The sequence below is a fragment of the Lampris incognitus genome, chromosome 5 (assembly GCF_029633865.1).
Source record: "Lampris incognitus isolate fLamInc1 chromosome 5, fLamInc1.hap2, whole genome shotgun sequence".
Lineage (NCBI taxonomy): Eukaryota > Metazoa > Chordata > Actinopteri > Lampriformes > Lampridae > Lampris > Lampris incognitus.
The window spans coordinates 64,723,797-64,741,172 of NC_079215.1; the positions used below are offsets into that span (position 1 = coordinate 64,723,797).

The 17,376-nt window shown below is 49.0% G+C and overlaps 1 protein-coding gene across 1 annotated transcript in view; it reads right to left on the reverse strand.

The window, feature by feature from the left end:
* Positions 1 to 17,376, reverse strand: part of LOC130113077 (teneurin-3-like) — a 380,798-nt gene that overhangs the window by 121,754 nt on the left and 241,668 nt on the right. The window contains exons 17-19 of the mRNA XM_056280588.1: positions 16,009 to 16,155; positions 3,388 to 3,518; positions 1,651 to 1,739 (exon numbers count right to left, since the gene is read on the reverse strand). Of these exons, the coding sequence (XP_056136563.1) occupies positions 1,651 to 1,739; positions 3,388 to 3,518; positions 16,009 to 16,155 (367 nt within the window). The remainder of the gene's footprint in view (positions 1 to 1,650; positions 1,740 to 3,387; positions 3,519 to 16,008; positions 16,156 to 17,376) is intronic.

Here is a 17,376-nt window from a genome sequence, read left to right on the forward strand (position 1 = left end):
TCTGTCTGTCTGTCTGTCTCTCTCTCTCTGTTTGTCTGTCTCGCTCCCTGTCTCTGTCTGTCTGTCTGTCTGTCTCTCTCCCTGTCTCTGTCTGTCTGTCTGTCTGTCTGTCTGTTTCTCTCCCTGCCTGTCTGTCTCTCTCTCCCTGCCTGTCTGTATCTCTCTGTCCGTCTGTCTGTCTGTCTCTGTCTGTCTCTCTCTGTCCGTCTGTCTGTCTCTCTCCCTGTCTCTGTCTGTCTGTCTGTCTGGTTGCGTTTCATCATATGGATGTAGCAGTGTGTGTGTAGAAGGTGTATGCAGGATCTTCAGTGCTCTGTAGCTCAGTACATACAATATCTTACTCCCTCTGCACATCAGCTCACAGTCTTCTTTCTCTCTCTGCCCCCCTCTTGCTCTCTCCCTCTCTCTCTCTCTCTCCCTCTCTGTCTCGCTCTCTCACCCTCTGTCTCGCTCTCTTTCTCTCTCTCTCCATCTCTCTTCATCTTGCTCTCTTCCTCTGTCTCTCTCTCCCTGTGTGTCTGTCTGTTTCTCTCCCTGCTTGTGTCTCTCTCTCCCTGCCTGTCTGTCTCTCTCTGTCCGTCTGTCTGTATCACTGTCTGTCTGTCTGTCTGTCTGTCTCTCTCTCTCTGTTTGTCTGTCTCACTCCCTGTCTCTGTCTGTCTGTCTGTCTGTCTGTCTCTCTCCCTGTCTCTGTCTGTCTGTCTGTCTGTCTGTCTGTTTCTCTCCCTGCCTGTCTGTCTCTCTCTCCCTGCCTGTCTGTATCTCTCTGTCCGTCTGTCTGTCTGTCTCTGTCTGTCTCTCTCTGTCCGTCTGTCTGTCTCTCTCCCTGTCTCTGTCTGTCTGTCTGTCTGGTCGCGTTTCATCATATGGATGTAGCAGTGTGTGTGTAGAAGGTGTATGCAGGATCTTCAGTGCTCTGTAGCTCAGTACATACAATATCTTACTCCCTCTGCACATCAGCTCACAGTCTTCTTTCTCTCTCTGCCCCCCTCTTGCTCTCTCCCTCTCTCTCTCTCTCTCTCCCTCTCTGTCTCGCTCTCTCACCCTCTGTCTCGCTCTCTTTCTCTCTCTCTCCATCTCGCTTCATCTTGCTCTCTTCCTCTGTCTCTCTCATGCTCTCCATCTCTCTCTCCTCCTTCTCTCGGTCTCTCTTGCTCACTCTCTTTCACCCTCTCTCCCTCTCCCTCTGTCTCTCCCTCTCTGTTCATCTTGCTCTCCCTCCCTCTCTCTCAGCACACATTCATAAAGACTCTATAAGAGAAGCCCTACAGATAACACGACAGTGCTGCCAGTCTTTCACACCGTGCCATAAAACAACTCAACAGCTCGGAGCCGTCGCAGCCATGTGCAACGAAAGGGGGAGAAATTATGAGGCTACCACAACCCGGACCAAACACCGACAACGCCCCGTCTTCCTCTGCATCCTCCTCTGCCTCAGTCACACAACAGCCACGCAATCCAGCCCCCAGCAGATGGCAGACCCGCCGACGCTACCTGTTGCCCCGAGGGAGGACGCCACATTTCAGTATCTCTCTTTTCATCTGCCTCCTCTTTCCATTTTGCCCTCCCTCCTACCCCGCACACCCCCCCCTCACACACACACACACACACACACACACACACACACACACACACACAGGGTACTGGTACCTCTTGTTGAATGGATTGTCTCCACTGATGACGTGGGTGGTTTCGGGACCAAGCAGGAAGTGGATGCGTTGGTAGAATGACCTGGCCGCCTGAGGACAAGCGAGAGACAGTAAGACCACACCAACGTCCTCACACATGGACAGTGAACTGTCAGAATGACTTAATGATACAGAAATCAACAGAAGACAAGTGCCCTACAGTTTGTTAAAGCTCCAATTTTTCTCCGTTAATAAACTGATATTTCATCCGTTTAAAAGGTGGAGGTGATGTGGTGGTGGTGGTAGACAGATAGTCAGTCTTCCAGTAGAACAGTGTTGTGATATAGTTGGATGTAGGAGGCAGAGAGAAACAGACCTGTTGACACTGATGTTCTGGGACTACAAACCAGGTGTAGGAGGACTACAAACAAGGTGTAGCAGGACCACAAACCAGGTGCAGCAGGACTACAAACCAGATGTAGGAGGACTACAAACCAGGTGTAGCAGTGTAGCAGGACCACAAACAAGGTGTATCAGGACTACAAACCAGATGTAGCAGGACTACAAACAAGGCGTAGCAGGACTATAAACCAGGTGTAGTACTACTACAAACCAGGTGTAGAAGGACTACAAACCAGGTGTAGCAGGACCACAAACCAGGTGTAGCAGGACTACAAACAAGGTGTAGCAGGACCACAAAGCAGGTGTAGTAGGACCACAAAGCAGGTGTAGTAGGACTACAAACAAGGTGTAGCAGGACTACAAACCAGGTGTAGCAGGACTACAAACCAGGTGTAGAGGGACTACAAACCAGGTGTAGCAGCCATTGTGGCTGGTGTGCCGTCAGCTCAGCAGTAAACAGTTCCCACCCTTGTAAAAATTAACCCTGGGACCAAAGCTAACACAGACAGTCTGATGTATTACAAACTCTATCAAACTATATGGAACACTGTTGTACAGTCATGTTGGTTGTCATGGATACATCAGCATCACGTCTCAGTCTTTATTCAAAAACCACAAGAACACACATACCCAAACTAACACATATCCTAAACAAACGAAAAAAATCACTGTCCAAGGGAAGGAACGCCAGCCAGGATGACTGTCAGAACCGCCGGTCTGCATGGGTTAGCAGTTAGCTTAGCCCGCCCCACTTCCGCATCCTGTCAGACAGGGGTCGTGGTCCCCAGGCCCACCGGACGAAGCAGACCAAGCTCTCCCAGCCAATCCAGCGCCAGCTCTCCCATCCAGACACCCTCGACACACCTCCCCGCACTCCGCACGACGACACCAAAAACACCACAGTCAACGCCAGGCGAGGCCGCCGCCAGACCGCCCTCGGTGTTACCGGAACAGCCGGTCTGCATGGGCTAGCAGTTAGCTTAGCCTGCCCCGCTCCCCCAGCCGATCCAGCGCCAGCTCTCCCAGCCGTCAATCGAAGACAAAACTTAAGACGCAGACGTGGACAAAGACACTGCGTGGACGGAACTGGGTGAGGCCGCCGCAAATGTGAATTCGCGCCGCCATCTTCCCTCACCGGAGGCACCTGACTCCATCACACACGGAGGAAATAACTGTTTATCAATGGAGAGAAGCCAAGGATTTCAGCTTTAAACTGATTTCCAAAATGTTGGACTGATATCTTTAAATAACAGCACGTTTACCTGCCAGTACTCCACCTTACCCAACTAAGTATTAAAGAAGATGACAACAGAAGTGACTCCCCCCTTTCTTCTTCTCTTTATGTTGTTTTCCCTACCTGCTGAGGAGCCAGTGAGGATGGAGACTGGTTGAGCACGTCCACTGGATCAGGTGACCCGCTGCAATATGACTGGCTCTGACAGGAGGGCTGCAGACAGCAATCTGGATCCATGCAATCAGCAAGACCATCTGAGATAGAGACACACACACACACACGCACACACACACACACACGCACACACATACGAACGACACATAAAACACTTGTATCAGAGAGATTACTGGTGATACTGTTTTGTGTCATGACATATAGTCTGAACATTTTTGTGCACCCCCCCACACACACACACACACACACACATCTGAATCAAACAGGTTAATATTACTGGTACAAAATTCTTGTCTTTCTCACACAAACATACACCTACATATGCACACACACACACACACACACACACACACACACACACACACCTGCATCCGGCTTCCCACCTGCAGACATGGCCAATTGTGTCTGTAGGGAAGCCCGACCAAGCCAGAGGTAACACGGGGATTCGAACCGGGGGTCAAAGATTACTAATGCAAAAACACAACCTCTCTCTCTTACACACACATATCCACAAACACACACACACACTGCAACACACACCTTGAGCTAAACTGTGTGTAGGTGTGCAGCTGAACTCTCCTGTAAGAGATACCCTGATGAGGGGGTTCAGGATGGAGGAGAAGTGGAGCAGATGGAGGGAGAGAGAGCAGGATGGAGGGAGGAGATGAGGGGCAGGTGCATGGTCTGGGGTCAGCGAGGTCATAGACCACCGAAGCGTGACTTAAATTTTCCACCCAAATAAAGGGGGTGTGGTTCCTCTGCCCTGCCGGGCTAATGGGAAAATGAACAGGGGCATAAAATTACTGCCTCCAATTACACCTGATGGCAGTACTGACGGTTCTGTGTCAGACATCTACACCTGATGGCAGTACTGACGGTTCTGTGTCAGACATCTACACCTGATGGCCGTACTGACGGTTCTGTGTCAGACATCTACACCTGATGGCAGTACTGACGGTTCTGTGTCAGACATCTACACCTGATGGCCGTACTGACGGTTCTGTGTCAGACATCTACACCTGATGGCAGTACTGACGGTTCTGTGTCAGACATCTACACCTGATGGCAGTACTGACGGTTCTGTGTCAGACATCTACACCTGATGGCCGTACTGACGGTTCTGTGTCAGACATCTACACCTGATGGCCGTACTGACGGTTCTGTCTCAGACATCTACACCTGATGGCCGTACTGACGGTTCTGTGTCAGACATCTACACCTGATGGCCGTACTGACGGTTCTGTGTCAGACATCTAAACCTGATGGCCGTACTGACGGTTCTGTGTCAGACATCTACACCTGATGGCAGTACTGACGGTTCTGTGTCAGACATCTACACCTGATGGCCGTACTGACGGATCTGTGTAAGACATCTACACCTGATGGCCGTACTGACGGTTCTGTGTCAGACATCTACACCTGATGGCCGTACTGACGGTTCTGTGTCAGACATCTACACCTGATGGCCGTACTGACGGTTCTGTGTCAGACATCTACACCTGATGGCCGTACTGACGGTTCTGTGTCAGACATCTACACCTGATGGCAGTACTGACGGTTCTGTGTCAGACATCTACACCTGATGGCCGTACTGACGGTTCTGTGTCAGACATCTACACCTGATGGCCGTACTGACGGTTCTGTGTCAGACATCTACACCTGATGGCCGTACTGACGGTTCTGTGTCAGACATCTACACCTGATGGCAGTACTGACGGTTCTGTGTCAGACATCTACACCTGATGGCCGTACTGACGGTTCTGTGTCAGACATCTAAACCTGATGGCCGTACTGACGCTTCTGTGTCAGACATCTACACCTGATGGCAGTACTGACGGTTCTGTGTCAGACATCTACACCTGATGGCCGTACTGACGGTTCTGTGTCAGACATCTACACCTGATGGCCGTACTGACGGTTCTGTGTCAGACATCTACACCTGATGGCCGTACTGACGGTTCTGTGTCAGACATCTAAACCTGATGGCCGTACTGACGGTTCTGTCTCAGACATCTACACCTGATGGCCGTACTGACGGTTCTGTGTCAGACATCTACACCTGATGGCCGTACTGACGGTTCTGTGTCAGACATCTACACCTGATGGCCGTACTGACGGTTCTGTGTCAGACATCTAAACCTGATGGCCGTACTGACGGTTCTGTGTCAGACATCTACACCTGATGGCCGTACTGACGGTTCTGTGTCAGACATCTACACCTGATGGCCATACTGACGGTTCTGTGACAGACATCTACACCTGATGGCCGTACTGACAGTTCTGTGTCAGACATCTACACCTGATGGCCGTACTGACGGTTCTGTGTCAGACATCTACACCTGATGGCAGTACTGATGGTTCTGTGCCCGACACCTGATGGCAGTACTGACGGTTCTGTGTCAGACATCTACACCTGATGGCCGTACTGACGGTTCTGTGTCAGACATCTACACCTGATGGCAGTACTGACGGTTCTGTGTCAGACATCTACACCTGATGGCCGTACTGACGGTTCTGTGTCAGACATCTACACCTGATGGCCGTACTGACGGTTCTGTCTCAGACATCTACACCTGATGGCCGTACTGACGGTTCTGTGTCAGACATCTACACCTGATGGCCGTACTGACGGTTCTGTGTCAGACATCTAAACCTGATGGCCGTACTGACGGTTCTGTGTCAGACATCTACACCTGATGGCAGTACTGACGGTTCTGTGTCAGACATCTACACCTGATGGCCGTACTGACGGATCTGTGTAAGACATCTACACCTGATGGCCGTACTGACGGTTCTGTGTCAGACATCTACACCTGATGGCCGTACTGACGGTTCTGTGTCAGACATCTACACCTGATGGCCGTACTGACGGTTCTGTGTCAGACATCTACACCTGATGGCCGTACTGACGGTTCTGTGTCAGACATCTACACCTGATGGCAGTACTGACGGTTCTGTGTCAGACATCTACACCTGATGGCCGTACTGACGGTTCTGTGTCAGACATCTACACCTGATGGCCGTACTGACGGTTCTGTGTCAGACATCTACACCTGATGGCCGTACTGACGGTTCTGTGTCAGACATCTACACCTGATGGCCGTACTGACGGTTCTGTGTCAGACATCTAAACCTGATGGCCGTACTGACGCTTCTGTGTCAGACATCTACACCTGATGGCAGTACTGACGGTTCTGTGTCAGACATCTACACCTGATGGCCGTACTGACGGTTCTGTGTCAGACATCTACACCTGATGGCCGTACTGACGGTTCTGTGTCAGACATCTACACCTGATGGCCGTACTGACGGTTCTGTGTCAGACATCTAAACCTGATGGCCGTACTGACGGTTCTGTCTCAGACATCTACACCTGATGGCCGTACTGACGGTTCTGTGTCAGACATCTACACCTGATGGCCGTACTGACGGTTCTGTGTCAGACATCTACACCTGATGGCCGTACTGACGGTTCTGTGTCAGACATCTAAACCTGATGGCCGTACTGACGGTTCTGTGTCAGACATCTACACCTGATGGCCGTACTGACGGTTCTGTGTCAGACATCTACACCTGATGGCCATACTGACGGTTCTGTGACAGACATCTACACCTGATGGCCGTACTGACAGTTCTGTGTCAGACATCTACACCTGATGGCCGTACTGACGGTTCTGTGTCAGACATCTACACCTGATGGCAGTACTGATGGTTCTGTGCCCGACACCTGATGGCAGTACTGACGGTTCTGTGTCAGACATCTACACCTGATGGCCGTACTGACGGTTCTGTGTCAGACATCTACACCTGATGGCCGTACTGACGGTTCTGTGTCAGACATCTACACCTGATGGCAGTACTGACGGTTCTGTGCCCAACACCTGATGGCTGTACTGACGGTTCTGTGTCAGACATCTATACCTGATGGCCGTACTGACGGTTCTGTGTCAGACATCTACACCTGATGGCCGTACTGACGGTTCTGTGTCAGACATCTACACCTGATGGCAGTACTGACGGTTCTGTGTCAGACATCTACACCTGATGGCAGTACTGACGGTTCTGTGCCAGACAGCTGCATTAAAATACATTTCTGTAGTTGTTCAAGTGGGTGTAGCCAACTCTGAAGCCACAATGAACACATGTAAACTAAACTGATAGCATTAGCTAGCCTAGCATTCTAGCAGGGAGGTGGGCGTGGCTGGATGCAGTGAGAGGAACGGTGGCTCTGTGATGCACATGAACACTTGGCTCCTCAGCCAACAGGAAACATGTAAAATAAAGAGATAGCGTTAGCTAGCCTAGCATTCTAGCAGGGAGGTGGGCGTGGCTGGATGCAGTGAGAGGAACGGTGGCTCTGTGATGCACATGAACACTTGGCTCCTCAGCCAACAGGAAACATGTAAAATAAAGAGATAGCGTTAGCTAGCCTAGCATTATAGCAGGGAGGTGGGTGTGGTTGGGTGCGGCGAGAGGAACGGCGGCTCCGTGATGCACATGAACACTTGGCTCCTCAGCCAATAGGAGTGTGGAATGAGATGATGGTGACAGAGCGTGAGGGATTTACCCCACGCTGTCTCACATGCAGCGGGTTTACACACCCGGAAGATGGAGCCGCTGGTGAACAGGAAGTACACATCCTGCCCATCCTCACATGCAGTGGGTTTACACACCCGGAAGATGGAGCCACGGGTGAACAGGAAGTACACCGCCTGTTCATTCAGCTGGCCTCTCAGATCCGTACCCTGACCTTAAGCATCTGTATATCACACCTAGACATGAACACTTCTACCCTGATACCTGACCTCACCCATCTCTGGTCCAGGTGGGTGTGTTTGTGTGTACGTTTATGTATGTGTGTATGTTTATGTGAGTGTGTATGTATGTTTATGTGTGTGTGTATTTATGTGTGTGTGTATGTATGTTTGTGTGTGTATGTTTATGTGTGTGTGTGCATATGTGTATGTTTGTGTGTTTGTGTGTGTGTGTTTATGTTTGTATCTTTGTGTGTATGTTTGTATGTGTGTTTATGTGTGTGTGCATAGTATGTGCATGTTTGTATGCATGTGTATGTTTGTGTGTGTGTGCATGTGTGTGAGTGAGTGAGTGTGTGTGTGTGTGGTGTGTGTGTGCGTGTGTGTGAGTGTGTGTGTGGGCAGTGTGTGTGTAAGTATGTATGTGTGTGCATGTGTTCATGCATGTATGTGTGTGTGTGTGTGTGAGTGTGAGTGTGTGTGTGTGTGGGGGGGTGTGAGTGTGTGTGTGGGCTGTGTGAGTGTGTGTGTATGTGTGTGGGAGGTGTGTGAGTGTGTATGTGTGTGGGGGTGTGTGTGAGTGGGGGTGTGTGTGTGGGGGGGTGTGGGTGGGGGTGTGTGTGTGGGGATGTGGTTGGAGGGAGGTGGTGGGACAGGGTCCAGGTCAGCTGCAATAATAAACAGGGAGCAGGAGCAGATGGAGAAAGTGAGTGACAGAGGAACACACATGTGAGAGTGAAACAGAAGACACACAACCAGAGGGTGGACATGTGAGAGTGTAAACAGAAGACACACAATCAGAGGGTGGACATGGTGGGAGTGTAAACAGAAGACACACAACCAGAGGGTGGACATGGTGGGAGTGTAAACAGAAGACACACAATCAGAGGGTGGACATGGTGGGAGTGTAAACAGAAGACACACAATCAGAGGGTGGACATGTGAGAGTGTAAACAGAAGACACACAATCAGAGGGTGGACATGTGAGAGTGTAAACAGAAGACACACAATCAGAGGGTGGACATGTGAGAGTGTAAACAGAAGACACACAATCAGAGGGTGGACATGTGAGAGTGTAAACAGAAGACACACAATCAGAGGGTGGACATGTGAGAGTGTAAACAGAAGACACACAATCAGAGGGTGGACACAGTGAGAGTGTAAACAGAAGACACACAACCAGAGGGTGGACATGGTGGGAGTGTAAACAGAAGACACACAACCAGAGGGTGGACATGTGAGAGTGTAAACAGAAGACACACAATCAGAGGGTGGACATGGTGGGAGTGTAAACAGAAGACACACAATCAGAGAGAGGAAGAGGAAGCGGCCGGAACGAAAGACCACAAGAAGGAGGACGGGGGGTTGGAATGGTGGGAAGGGATGAAAAGAAGAGGGGTGTGCAGAGAAGACGAGCAGAGGGAGCAGAGGCAGATAGAGGGAGCAGAGGGAGGAGAGGCAGATAGAGGGAGCAGAGGGAGGAGAGGCAGATAGAGGGAGCAGAGGGAGGAGAGGCAGATAGAGGGAGCAGAGGGAGGAGAGGCAGATAGAGGGAGCAGAGGGAGGAGAGGCAGATAGAGGGAGCTGGAGGACAGATGGAGGGAGAGAGGGATGGAGGGTGGAGATACAAAAGCTAATAAAAGCTGTGCTGCCATTTGTCTCTGTTAGTTTATAAAAGCCAGTTGTACATCTGGTGAACAGACACCGGGGACCGCTCTTACTTACTTACACACACACTCTCTTACACACACACACACACACACACACACACACACTCTCTTACACACACACACACACTCTCTTACACACACACACACACGTATCTATTTGTGTGTCCTTCACTGGACAGCAGCAAGTGGAGGTGTGTGTGTGGCTTGTATAGACTCTCATATGGAGGTGTGTGTGTGTGTGTGTGTGTGTGTGTGTGTGTGGCCTGTATAGACTCTCATGTGGAGGTGTGTGTGTGTGTGTGTGTGTGTGTGGACTCTATAGACTCTCATATGGAGGTGTGTGTGTGTGTGTGTGTGTGTGGACTCTATAGACTCTCATATGGAGGTGTGTGTGTGTGTGTGTGGCCTGTATAGACTCTCATATGGAGGTGTGTGTGTGTGTGTGTGGCCTGTATAGACTCTCATATGGAGGTGTGTGTGTGTGTGTGGACTCTATAGACTCTCATATGGAGGTGTGTGTGTGTGTGTGTGTGTGTGTGTGTGTGTGTGTGTGTGTGTGTGTGGACTCTATAGACTCTCATATGGAGGTGTGTGTGTGTGTGTGTGGCCTGTATAGACTCTCATATGGAGGTGTGTGTGTGTGTGGACTCTATAGACTCTCATATGGAGGTGTGTGTGTGTGTGTGTGTGTGTGTGTGTGTGTGTGTGTGTGTGTGTGTGTGTGTGTGTGGACTCTATAGACTCTCATATGGAGGTGTGTGTGTGTGTGTGTGGACTCTATAGACTCTCATATGGAGGTGTGTGTGTGTGTGTGTGTGTGTGTGTGTGTGTGTGTGTGTGTGTGTGTGTGTGTGTGTACTCTATAGACTCTCATATGGAGGTGTGTGTGTGTGTGTGTGTGGACTCTATAGACTCTCATATGGAGGTGTGTGTGTGTGTGTGTGTGTGTGTGTGTGTGTGTGTGGACTCTATAGACTCCCATATGGAGGTGTGTGTGTGTGTGGACTCTATAGACTCCCATATGGAGGTGTGTGTGTGTGTGTGTGTGGACTCTATAGACTCTCATATGGAGGTGTGTGTGTGTGTGTGTGTGTGTGTTGACTCTATAGACTCTCATATGGAGGTGTGTGTGTGTGTGTGTGTGTGTGTGTGTGTGTGTGTGTGTGTGTGTGTGTGTGGACTCTATAGACTCTCATATGGAGGTGTGTGTGTGTGTGTGTGTGTGGACTCTATAGACTCTCATATGGAGGTGTGTGTGTGTGTGTGTGTGTGTGTGTGTGTGTGTGTGTGTACTCTATAGACTCTCATATGGAGGTGTGTGTGTGTGTGTGTGTGGACTCTATAGACTCTCATATGGAGGTGTGTGTGTGTGTGTGTGTGTGTGTGTGTACTCTATAGACTCTCATATGGAGGTGTGTGTGTGTGTGTGTGGACTCTATAGACTCTCATATGGAGGTGTGTGTGTGTGTGTGTGTGTGTGTGTGTGTGTGTGTGTGGACTCTATAGACTCCCATATGGAGGTGTGTGTGTGTGTGGACTCTATAGACTCCCATATGGAGGTGTGTGTGTGTATGTGTTGACTCTATAGACTCTCATATGGAGGTGTGTGTGTGTGTGTGTGGACTCTATAGACTCCCATATGGAGGTGTGTGTGTGTGTGTGTGTGTGTGTGTGTGTGTGTGTGTGGACTCTATAGACTCCCATATGGAGGTGTGTGTGTGTGTGTGTGTGTGTGTGTGTGTGTGTGTGTGTGTGTGTGTGTGTGTGTGTGTGTGTGTGTGGACTCTATAGACTCTCATATGGAGGTGTGTGTGTGTGTGTGTGGACTCTATAGACTCTCATATGGAGGTGTGTGTGTGTGTGTGTGTGTGTGGACTCTATAGACTCCCATATGGAGGTGTGTGTGTGTGTGTGTGTGTGTGTGTGTGTGGACTCTATAGACTCTCATATGGAGGTGTGTGTGTGTGTGGACTCTATAGACTCCCATATGGAGTTGTGTGTGTGTGTGTGTGTGTGTGTGTGTGTGTGGACTCTATAGACTCTCATATGGAGGTGTGTGTGTGTGTGTGTGGACTCTATAGACTCTCATGTGGAGGTGTGTGTGTGTGTGTGTGGACTCTATAGACTCTCATATGGAGGTGTGTGTGTGTGTGTGTGGACTCTATAGACTCCCATATGGAGGTGTGTGTGTGTGTGTGGACTCTATAGACTCTCATATGGAGGTGTGTGTGTGTGTGTGTGTGTGTGTGTGTGGACTCTATAGACTCTCATATGGAGGTGTGTGTGTGTGTGTGTGGACTCTATAGACTCTCATATGGAGGTGTGTGTGTGTGTGTGTGTGTGTGTGTGTGTGTGTGTGTGTGTGTGTGTGGACTCTATAGACTCTCATATGGAGGTGTGTGTGTGTGTGTGTGTGGACTCTATAGACTCTCATATGGAGGTGTGTGTGTGTGTGTGTGTGGACTCTATAGACTCTCATATGGAGGTGTGTGTGTGTGTGTGTGTGTGTGTGTGTGGACTCTATAGACTCCCATATGGAGGTGTGTGTGTGTGTGTGGACTCTATAGACTCTCATATGGAGGTGTGTGTGTGTGTGTGTGTGTGTGTGTGTGTGTGTGTGTGTGTGTGTGGACTCTATAGACTCTCATATGGAGGTGTGTGTGTGTGTGTGTGTGTGTGTGTGTGTGTGTGTGTGTGTGTGTGTGTGTGTGTGTGGACTCTATAGACTCTCATATGGAGGTGTGTGTGTGTGTGTGTGTGTGGACTCTATAGACTCCCATATGGAGGTGTGTGTGTGTGTGTGTGTGTGTGTGTGTGTGTGTGTGTGTGTGTGTGTGTGTGTGTGTGTGTGTGTGGACATTATAGACTCATATGGAGGTGTGTGTGTGTGTGTGTTTGGACATTATGGACTCTCATATGGAGGTGTGTGTGTGTGTGTGTGGACTCTATAGACTCCCATATGGAGGTGTGTGTGTGTGTGTGTGTGTGTGTGTGTGTGTGTGGACTCTATAGACTCTCATATGGAGGTGTGTGTGTGTGTGTGTGTGGACTCTATAGACTCTCATATGGAGGTGTGTGTGTGTGTGTGTGTGTGTGTGTGTGTGTGTGTGTGGACTCTATAGACTCCCATATGGAGGTGTGTGTGTGTGTGTGGACTCTATAGACTCTCATATGGAGGTGTGTGTGTGTGTGTGTGTGTGTGTGTGTGTGTGTGTGTGTGTGTGTGTGTGTGTGTGTGTGGACTCTATAGACTCTCATATGGAGGTGTGTGTGTGTGTGTGTGTGTGTGTGTGTGTGTGTGTGTGTGTGTGTGTGTGTGGACTCTATAGACTCTCATATGGAGGTGTGTGTGTGTGTGTGTGTGTGGACTCTATAGACTCCCATATGGAGGTGTGTGTGTGTGTGTGTGTGTGTGTGTGTCTGTGTGTGTGTGTGTGTGTGTGTGTGTGTGTGTGTGTGGACATTATAGACTCATATGGAGGTGTGTGTGTGTGTGTGTTTGGACATTATGGACTCTCATATGGAGGTGTGTGTGTGTGTGTGTGGACTCTATAGACTCCCATATGGAGGTGTGTGTGTGTGTGTGTGTGTGTGTGTGTGTGTGTGTGTGTGTGTGTGGACTCTATAGACTCTCATATGGAGGTGTGTGTGTGTGTGTGTGTGGACTCTATAGACTCTCATATGGAGGTGTGTGTGTGTGTGTGTGTGGACTCTATAGACTCTCATATGGAGGTGTGTGTGTGTGTGTGTGTGTGTGTGTGTGGACTCTATAGACTCCCATATGGAGGTGTGTGTGTGTGTGTGGACTCTATAGACTCTCATATGGAGGTGTGTGTGTGTGTGTGTGTGTGTGTGTGTGTGTGTGTGTGTGTGTGTGTGTGTGTGTGTGTGTGTGTGTGTGTGGACTCTATAGACTCTCATATGGAGGTGTGTGTGTGTGTGTGTGTGTGTGTGTGTGTGTGTGTGTGTGTGTGTGTGTGTGGACTCTATAGACTCTCATATGGAGGTGTGTGTGTGTGTGTGTGTGTGGACTCTATAGACTCCCATATGGAGGTGTGTGTGTGTGTGTGTGTGTGTGTCTGTGTGTGTGTGTGTGTGTGTGTGTGTGTGTGTGTGTGTGGACATTATAGACTCATATGGAGGTGTGTGTGTGTGTGTGTTTGGACATTATGGACTCTCATATGGAGGTGTGTGTGTGTGTGTGTGGACTCTATAGACTCCCATATGGAGGTGTGTGTGTGTGTGTGTGTGTGTGTGTGTGTGTGTGTGTGTGTGTGTGGACTCTATAGACTCTCATATGGAGGTGTGTGTGTGTGTGTGTGTGGACTCTATAGACTCTCATGTGGAGGTGTGTGTGTGTGTGTGGACTCTATAGACTCTCATATGGAGGTGTGTGTGTGTGTGTGGACTCTATAGACTCTCATATGGAGGTGTGTGTGTGTGTGTGTGTGTGTGTGGACTCTATAGACTCTCATATGGAGGTGTGTGTGTGTGTGTGTGTGTGTGTGTGTGTGTGGACTCTATAGACTCTCATATGGAGGTGTGTGTGTGTGTGTGTGTGTGGACTCTATAGACTCCCATATGGAGGTGTGTGTGTGTGTGTGTGTGTGTGTGTGTGTGTGTGTGTGTGGACATTATAGACTCATATGGAGGTGTGTGTGTGTGTGTGTTTGGACATTATGGACTCTCATATGGAGGTGTGTGTGTGTGTGTGTGTGTGTGTGTGTTTGGACATTATAGACTCATATGGAGGTGTGTGTGTGTGTGTGTGTGTGTGTGTGTGTGTGTGTGTGGACATTATGGACTCTCGGCAGCTTCCTTCATGGTTCTGGTGGTGTTTTACATGTGAAGTGCTGACCGGCCCACTGCCAGCCACCAACCACTTTAACTGACCTTTTCTTCTGTAGCTGACTGACTTTTTCTTCTTTAACTGCCTGACCTTTTCTCCTTTAACTGACTGACCTTTTCTCCTTTAACTGACTGACTTTTTCTTCTTTAGCTGACTGACTTTTTCTTCTTTAACTGACTGACCTTTTCTCCTTTAACTGACTGACCTTTTCTCCTTCTTTCTTGTGTACAAAGAAGATGCTCTGCCTTCATACTAATGTTGAACTCAAGTTCATTTTTAACAATAACAACGAACATCAACTTGCATGTACTCGCATTACACCAACGAGCTCATCCTGTCTAAATGTCCACACTGCATAGTCAACATGTCCCCTTCTCACTTTCTTCATCGTTTTACCATCCAGCCATCATCCATCCATCATCCATCCATATATACATACATACATATATGCATCAATAAATACATATGTACATCATCCAGCCATAAATACTTATGTACATCATCCAGCCATAAATACATATGTACATCATCCAGCCATAAATACATAAATAACATACATACATACACACACACACATCCATAAATACATCCATCCATCCATAAATACATACATACACACACACACACACATACACACACACACACATCCATAAATACATCCATCCATCATTTATCCTTAAATACATCCATCCATAAATGAATACATACATACATCCATAAATACATATGTACATCCATCCATCCATCTATAAATACATCCACCCATAAATAAATCCATACATCCATCCATCCATCCATAAATATATCCATCCATAAATAAATCCATACATCCATCCATCCATCCATCCATAAATACATCCATCCATAAATAAATCCATACATCCATCCATCCATCCATCCATCCATAAATATATCCATCCATAAATAAATCCATACATCCATCCATCCATCCATAAATATATCCATCCATAAATAAATCCATACATCCATCCATAAATACATGCATAAATACATCCATCCATCCATCCACATATCAGCTTAACCTGTGTGCTTATCTTGCAGCACAGAGTCACACATTAGTGTACGACACACTTGCAGGTCCCACCACACAACATATTGATTGCTGTTGTGTTGTATTGATGAATGAAGACATAACTCCGAGGACATCCTTTCAGATCCACTATTAACCCTGAAGTACAGGCCGGGTGGCATCCTCTTACCCATCCGTCCTGACGACCGCACAACCGCACACACACACACTCACAGGCCGCAAAAAGACAGAACAACCTCCACGCACCTCCTTCGTTGTCCTTGCCGTCTGTGCAGAGCGTTTCCATGGCGACGTGACAGCCGGCCCCTCTCCATCCTGACTGACAGACGCAGTGCCAGCCGCTGACTTCCAGGGTACAACGTCCGTTGTTGTTACAGAGACCTGGACAACCCTCTGGGTACGGGGCGACAAGGTGTACAGAGATTAAGTCGCACACGGTCTCGTGCGGGGCGGCGGGTGCGGCGTGGGTGTGCACGCCGCATTTGTCTTTTTGTCAATATGATGCTCCTACGTGACTGTTCCATCTGTGTGTGCAGGACATGTCCATGCCAGCTAATGTCCGTCCCACCCCCTCATATTGTGTTAAACAAGTATGTCTCTAGCACTGGTTGTGTGTTTCAGGGTTGTTTTTTTTGTTTTTTTGCCCCACGACACCATGTACGGGGGGGGCAGTTCTGCACCCATCTAATTAGATGTGCAGGCGGGTCGATAAGACATATAGATTAACAGTTAGAGAAATACATTAAATCCACATGGGACAGAGAGAGAGAGACAGAGAGACAGACAGACTGACAAACAGACAGTCAGGTAGTCAGGCCCGAGTGAAATGCATGATGTTGTCGTTTCACATGAACTAAAAATTACCAACAACCAAGATGGCTGCCATGTACGGTAGTAATGGCTGCAACGGCAAATGAGTAAAAGTGAATAATTGTTTTGTTTTTTTTGCCCCTTTTTCTCCCCAATTGTACCCGGCCAATTACCCCACTCTTCCGAGCCGTCCCGGTCGCTGCTCCACCCCCTCTGCCGATCCGGGGGGAGGGCTGCAGACTACCACATGCCTCCTCCCATACATGTGGAGTCACCAGCCGCTTCTTTTCACCTGACAGGGAGGAGTTTCACCAGGGGGACGTAGCACGTGGGAGGTTCACGCTATTCCCCCCCCCCCAGAACAAGCACCCCGACCAACCAGAGGAGGCGCTAGTGCAGCGACCAGGACACATACCCACATCCGGCTTCCCACCCGCAGACACGGCCAAGTGTGTCTGTAGGGACGCCCAACCAAGCCGGAGGTAACACGGGGATTCGAACCAGCAATCCCTCGTGTTGGTAGGCAACGGAATAGACCGCCACACCACCTGGACGCCCCGCTGCTGTTGTTTTGTTTGTTTTTGGGGGGGTTTTTGGCAGTAAACAAAGGCAGAAGATGTCGGGGCACAACATATCAATGACAAATTTGGCAAAAAAAATTTGAAAAACTAAAATCAACGCTGAAAAGAAACCAAGGTGTAGTAGATGTTGTGTTGTTGCAAAAAAAAATACAAAAAAAAAAAATTGGGCTTGTTTGTCGAGTCAGTCAACCCAAATCAAAGAGAACAGATCCACAAAAGAGCC